This window comes from Cicer arietinum, chromosome 4 (genome assembly GCF_000331145.2).
Source record: "Cicer arietinum cultivar CDC Frontier isolate Library 1 chromosome 4, Cicar.CDCFrontier_v2.0, whole genome shotgun sequence".
In the NCBI taxonomy this organism is placed as follows: Eukaryota; Viridiplantae; Streptophyta; class Magnoliopsida; order Fabales; family Fabaceae; genus Cicer; species Cicer arietinum.
The window spans coordinates 64114282-64121208 of record NC_021163.2 but is presented as its reverse complement, the minus strand read 5'-3'; the positions used below and the strand labels follow the sequence as shown (position 1 = coordinate 64121208).

General features: G+C 29.6%; 2 protein-coding genes across 4 annotated transcripts in view; both read left to right on the top strand.

Moving 5' to 3' along the window:
- On the top strand, nucleotides 1–2403 carry LOC101506316 (uncharacterized membrane protein At1g75140). Its single transcript, XM_004499081.4, has one exon. It carries the CDS (start codon nucleotides 289–291, stop codon nucleotides 2224–2226), a length of 1938 nt encoding a protein of 645 aa, XP_004499138.1. The 5' UTR covers nucleotides 1–288; the 3' UTR covers nucleotides 2227–2403.
- A 3911-nt stretch (nucleotides 2404–6314) lies between these two features.
- The window catches only part of LOC101505781 (probable protein phosphatase 2C 55), a 6004-nt gene continuing 5391 nt past the window's right edge, over nucleotides 6315–6927 (top strand). Inside the window, exons 1-2 of one of the 3 annotated variants that reach the window (XM_073367766.1) lie at nucleotides 6315–6468; nucleotides 6695–6927. In XM_073367766.1, coding sequence (XP_073223867.1) covers nucleotides 6867–6927 — 61 coding nt within the window. In that variant the 5' untranslated portion in view covers nucleotides 6315–6468; nucleotides 6695–6866. The other 2 variants (XM_027333815.2, XM_073367767.1) reach the window with 2 other exon arrangements.

The window sequence follows — 6927 nt, the reverse complement described above, 5'->3', positions numbered from 1 at the left end:
AGATAAAATAAAATTATCAAAAAGATAATTTTGACAAAAATATAATATAACAGAAGCAAAAACACACCGATCTGAATAACCAGATCATAACCCATGTTACAATTACAACATCAAACTAAGTTACATGTTTTTGTTAATCCCTTTTGTTTTCTTTGCCCTAATTCAACTCAAGTCAAATCCATTTCAATACCCTTTCTTCAGATTCCCCAAATCTAACTTAGATTTCTCCTAAATTCTCTCTTTTCAGATCCAACAACACCCTCCAAAATTTGCTACTTCAAATTTTCAATGGCGGCTTCACAAAAAGGCAAGTTTTTTATCTTCATTTTCTTTTTGTTTTTCTTTTCTCTTCATGTTTCTAGTAACCCTATTATTACCCCTGAATCATGTTCAATACAATCACCTAATGATGATGAATCTGTTTCTGAACCTAAAACAACTAATCATTTGAATCAACAAGTTTTGTTGAATAAACTTGAAGAGTTAGTGAGAAATCTCAGTGATATAGTTGCAAAATTAGAATCAAAGTTACCACAAGAGCTTCCTAAGGTTGCTCAAGAAAAGGGTAGGTTTACTCAGATAAAGGGTAGCGATGATGGAAGATCAAGTGATAAAGTAGTTGAAAATGGTGAATTTGAAGGGAAAACTCAAATTGGGGAGAGAGTTAAGGGAATGTCTGTGACAAAGTACACACCTTTTTGGTCAGAGAGGTTTCAATTTGCATCTGCTGTGAAATTGGATTCTGATGCAACTTGTATAAATGTTTTGCCTTTTAAGGATCATGAAGGGTTAAGTAAGTATGTAGCTGTTAGTGATGAGAAGGGAAGAGTTTATGTGTTTTTGAGAAATGGTGATGTGTTGGTTGAGTTTGATACTTTGTTGGGTTCGCCGATTACGGCGATGGTTTCGTATACTTCTGCTTTTAAGAATGAGAGTTTTGTGGTAACTGGTCATGAAAATGGGGGAATGTTGATACATAGAGTTTGGGAGGGATCTGGCGGAGAAGATTGGAGTTCCCTTTTCATGGAAAATGTTGGTAAGTTTGTGTCACCTGAGAATCATGAGAATGGGTTGGCTGTAATTTTGTTGGAAGTTCATTTTGTAGGGAGGATGAAGTATATTCTATCAGCTGATACTAGTGGGAAGATTAAGGTTTTTAAGGAAAATGGTTTGTTTTACGGTTCTGTTGTGCCGACTAGTAGGCCGCTTGTTTTCTTGAAACAAAGGCTTATGTTTTTGACAGAAACTGGCGCAGGCTCGTTGGATTTAAGGGGCATGAAAATCAGAGAATCTGAATGTGAAGGGTTGAACCATTCTCTTGCTAGAGCTTATGCTTTTGATGCCACCGAGCGTTCAAAGGCTTACGGTTATACATCGGACGGGGATTTGATTTATGTCTTGTTGCTTGGCGATGCAATGAACTTCAAATGCAGGGTTAGATACAAGAAAAAGTTTGAAATGGATGAGCCTCTTGCTTTACAGGCAATTAAGGGTTACTTGCTTATTGTTAACCCGAAAAAGGTTTTCGTGTTTAATGTTTCGTCTCCTCATTATGTGAGAGTCAGCGTGCCTCGACCTGTTTTCTCCTCGAGCATTGATGAGCTTAGATCCTCGTTCTTGAATCATCCAACTCCAAGTTTGGATGCAGAAACAAGAGTGATGATACCCTTGATAGCTAGTGACCGCGAAAAGCTTGTTATTGTTGGCCTTGGAGGTGGTTATGTCGGAATGTATCATTCCAACCTACCTATCTATAAAGGAGAATTCAATACCATGCTATGGACTAGTCCTGTATTGTTCTTTGTACTTTTTCTATTTGGTGCTTGGCATTTTTTTGCAAAGAAAAAGGAAGCTCTTACATCATGGGGACCGGACGATCCATTGACATCAGCGTCTGGCGCTCCCTTGGCATCCAGTTCCGGAGAGCGATCTTTCGTCGACTCTTCTTCAAGAACTTCTGCCGATGTTATGGATCTTAGAAGTGGAGCTCTCAGAGGTCCACCACCACCAAGAAGGTATGGCTCACCTTCAAGGTTTCCTGGCGGGGCAGCAAGTACCTATAGACTTGGTTCTGCTGATCACAATCCTAGACCAGCTTCGGTTGATCCCGATTTTCGAGCAGCATCGGAGCTTAAATTCAGGGCCTCAACTATGGATCCTCCTGGTTTTCCAAATAGAAGAGACGGCATGTTTTCAGGAAATCAAATTGTAAATGATCGCAGTTGAGCGGCGAAGTTAATTAATTTCATGAGCTTTTTATCTAATTAGTTCGAGATTTCCCTTAGTTTTTAATCTTTTGATAGGATCATTTGGCATCACTTAGCTATTTGGTCTCACTGTGTTTTAGCTTTCAAGGGAAAAATAAATTATAATGAGAAGCTTCCAAGTTTTTTGGTTTCATAATTTCCTTTTGTTTGAGTTACAAGGTACCTCACTTTTGGTGTTTGTGACAACACAATTGTTGAGTCATAGCAACAACAGAAAAATTGTTGCTTGGTGGTTGATGTAAATACAAGTTGTTTTGAGGGAGAGAAGAGAAAAAAACTGGAGGATAAGGTTTGAGGTAGAGATGGCAACACAAGAAAAACTATTTAGAAAAAGGAAAAACCTAACACTATGTCTTCTATTCATTCATATAGTAACTAACTGATTTTAAGATTTATGTCATGTTTTACATCTTCTATTTTGGCTTTTTTTCATGGCTGTTTTTACGGTTAAATATGAAATGAATATTTATGTATTGGCTGGTTTCTTTTCTAGTAAATAAACTAATAAAATATTCCATCTGAAATAAATATAAGTAAAAAAGATAGTTAAAAAGTTGATGTATCTGATTAACAATTAAGATTAAATAGATCAACTAAAATTTGTTTATATTTCATTTTAGAGTAGTATATAACAAGCTACTTATAGGAGAAGTTAATAGTTGTGTTGACCGACATATTGACTAATATGAGTGAATTTTGATAACAAGAAAATTACTTAAGTTGTTGTTTTGATGGGAAAAATAATTTGTTTGCCTAATTGCTTTCAAATAATGCACGCTTGTCATGGTTTCTAAGTTAAGACTTAGGAACACTTATGCAGCTGATTCTAATTGTAGATTGGTGGAATTAGATTTGGTTTTTGGCCATGTTTGATGGCTGATGAATATGCCTTCTTTTTGTCACGCATGAAACAAGATTAATGTAACTTTGATGATTGATGTGAACTGAAACATTAAAATAACAAAATAAAGACTTTTTAGTTTTTTTACTTCTGGGACCATTGTGACATCTTATGTCCTTTTAGAGATGTTTACTTCATATTAAAATATGGCTGAAATGTTTTTTTTTTTAAATCTTGTTACTTAATATTCTTTTATTTAATATTATATCGATTTGGTCTTTTATTTTTTTTAATTACTTTTTGTTTTTTTTTATAAATAATAAATTTTAGTTTTTTTCATAATCACAAAAAAAATTATAGCAAATCTCTTTTAATAATTGTCAATATGTCTCCATTATAATATTTTTTTTTAAAATACTTATTTAACTGAATAATAGGTTTGCACTTAAAAAAAGTATTCCTTCATGTTTTTTAAAAACTCTTCTTTGAAATAAAAGATATTTATCATAGTTTTTTTTTAATCTTCGTTTTGTTCTTGTTAAGTTTGCACTTAACTTTACAACTTATCTAATATTAGACATTAATCGTTAATGATTATAATTATGCAATAATTTGAAATGGTTATGATAAAGGACTAACATTAATTATTTATAAAAAATAAAATGAACTTAAAAAAGATAAATAATCAAAACAAATATTTAATAAAAGATAAATGATGAAAATTATATTAAACATATTTTTATCAAATAAAGGTTACTAGTTATTGACAAATGTTAAAATATTATATTAGAATGTAAATAGTTAGATAAACGGTATTCTTGTATGTTAGTATTCTTGTCTATTAGTATTCCTTTTATTATGTCTGTTTAATCCTCATAGTTTATCTAAAGAACTTATGTTATATGGTTGAAATATACGGATTATTCATATCTCAATACTTTCATTCGTATTTAACTTTACAACTTGAAATGGTTATGATAAAGGACTAACATTTATTATTTATAAAAGAATGAATTTAAAAAGATAAATAATCAAAACAAATATTTTATAAAAGATAAATAATGAAAATTATATTAAATCTTTTATCGAATAAAGGTTACTAGTTATTGAAAAACATAATATTTTCTAGAATACAATAATTTGAAAAATAATTGTATTGAAATTTACACTTTCAAAATAATATGTATTACTTTTAAGGTTAAAATATATTTTTAGTTATTTATTTTTTTATTCAAAATTCATTTTGATCATTTATCTTTAGGTTAAATATAATTTTAGTATTTATCTTTTATTTAATATTCGCTTTGATCATTTCTTTTTTCATCATTATCTTTTATAAGTAGTGTACTTTAAACATTTTCATCATAATTCTTTTAAACTATTGTATAATTATTGTCATGAGTTATTGAGATCAAAATTTAAATCTATTGCAAAATTAAATGTACAATTTTAATAAGAATAAAGTGAAAATACATTAAACTTTGATAAATGTGAGTCGTTTCAAAGCATGGAATAATTTTTTTTTTCAAGTGCAAACATATTATTGAATTAAATGAATGTTTTTTTTAAATAATACTATACTTAATACATATTAATAATTGTTAGAAGAAATTTCAATGATCGAACGTTGTTATAACTTTTAGTGTGATAGTGACAATAACTAAAACACACTACTTATAAAATATAAATGACCGATTAAAATAAAGATAAAAAATCAAAATAAATATCAAGTAAAAAATAAAAGATTAAAATATATCTAAACATTCATCTTTATAAAGATTTATTTTAGTCTTTTACCTTTACCATATTAAACAAAATAATTCTTTAGTTAATTAAGAGTTAAGTTGGTTGTTAAAAATATTATGTGCCACCTATGACATGTAAAAAAATCGGCGATGTGGTCATTTTATTCCTTAAGAAATTCATTAAATTTTTGGAAAAATATAGAACAAAATTAATCGAATCCCAAATCAAAACAGATACGATAAAGCATAATCAAAACCAAACTGTTAGTGAATCCCAAACTCATACTTCACAAATAAAAGAATGAAAATTTGGCATACCTTTTAAATCTTAATTATGTCTTTACATGGAGATTTAATTTTATAAAAATTTACGAGTTGGATATTTTTAAATACCGGTGGATTTGATATTTAGAGAGTAAATACATAATCATTAAAATATCGGAGGACTTTAAAGTCATTGACACTTGAATTCTAACAAGCAATTAAAATGAATATGAAACCGAATTCAATTGAAAATGAAATTATAGTACAAAAGGTCAAATGTTCACAATTCTTAATTTTATTTTACGTTCTCTCTTTTCTTCGGTCAAATGTTCACAATTCTTAATTCTCTTTTACGTTTTCTCTTTTTTTCGGTCAAATGTTGACAATTCTTAATTCTCTTTTACGTTCTCTCTTTTCTTCCTTATGCAGTTATGCTTCTATTTCTTAGTCCATACACTTAAATAATCACACACAAAAAGGCAAAAACATAACCTTATTCTCTTTTTCTTTTTTCTTTCTTGATGATCTTTTTTGTTAATTTTTTTTAATTCTTTTTCTTTCTCAAAGAATAAAACACAACACTAATTTAAGAGAATAACTTACCACATTTGATGGAAAATTCGAGAGGAGGAACCTCCACGAGAATTTTGTCTTTTTCATATCTTAATCTATATACAATTCAATGATTTTATTCTATTTTTTTTTCAGAAATTTTGGAAATGTTGAAGAGAAGAGGATGATCCCTATTTGAATTAGGGATTTTAGGGAAGAAGACAGTAACTTCAGAGTGTTCGGACATGTTACATGCACCTATAATAATTTTAACAGTCAATTCAGTTTCATTTAACAAAAGGAAGATTTTAAAGGATAAAAGATTAAAATGACCTATTTTTTAATTTGATAAATGATTAAAAATAATTTTAAATGTTTTACAAAATTGATATTAGCCTTGCAACTTAAAATTTCGAATCCGTCATTGCTTAAGGATATAAAAATATTTGTAAATGAAAAATATTATATACCTCTAATGGTAAATGATTTATTTATTTATTAAATAAATGAAAGTTTTAAATCTTAATCTTGACTTTGCAATAATTATATACATGTATTTTATAAATAGATCTTTTTATAAAGACGAAAATTCGAACAATATAAAATAAACAAAAAATATACTAGTATCGATAGACGATAATACCCATATAAATTTCGAGATTCTGATTATTTGAAAAGAAAGATTGTGAATATTGTAAAAGCGCATGCTCCTTCTCACCGGTCATCAAGCTGTGGCTGTTTGTTGTGTATTGTTGTTGCCACCTTCTTCCCTCTAGCGGGAAACTTACATCCTTTAACGGTAAAACCCTAACCTCTCTCTCTCCTACCGTTCTTCTTTCATTTTCAATATTTAACCACCACCTCTTTCTCGTTACCTTCCATTCTTTTAGGGTTAGGGTTTTCTATTCTTCCACTTTCCCCCAATTCTAAGATTCTCTATCTCTATAATTAATTAGTTTTTTTTTTTTTTTTCATTTCATGCACGAGTCTTGTATTGACCTATGTTGTGTTGTGGATTAACTCAGGTTTATAATTAATTGAAGGATATTGAATTTGAAGTGGTTTGCATGCTTTTTATTTTTGGTGAATTAAGCGTTTATGTGTCGGGAGTTATGAGATTATTGTATTTACTAGCTTCTAATGGTGCTGGTAACCGTTTAGTTGTGTTTGATAAATCTCAAATACTGTGTTGGTAAAATGCCATCCAATTACTTTTCGAGGCTCGGAACTGCGATTCACAGTTCGGTTTTAGGGAAAG

Coding starts and splice junctions, on each gene's coding strand:
- LOC101506316 (XM_004499081.4), top strand. CDS start 289: ATGGCGGCTTCACAAAAAGGCAAGTTTTTTATCTTCATTTTCTTTTTG.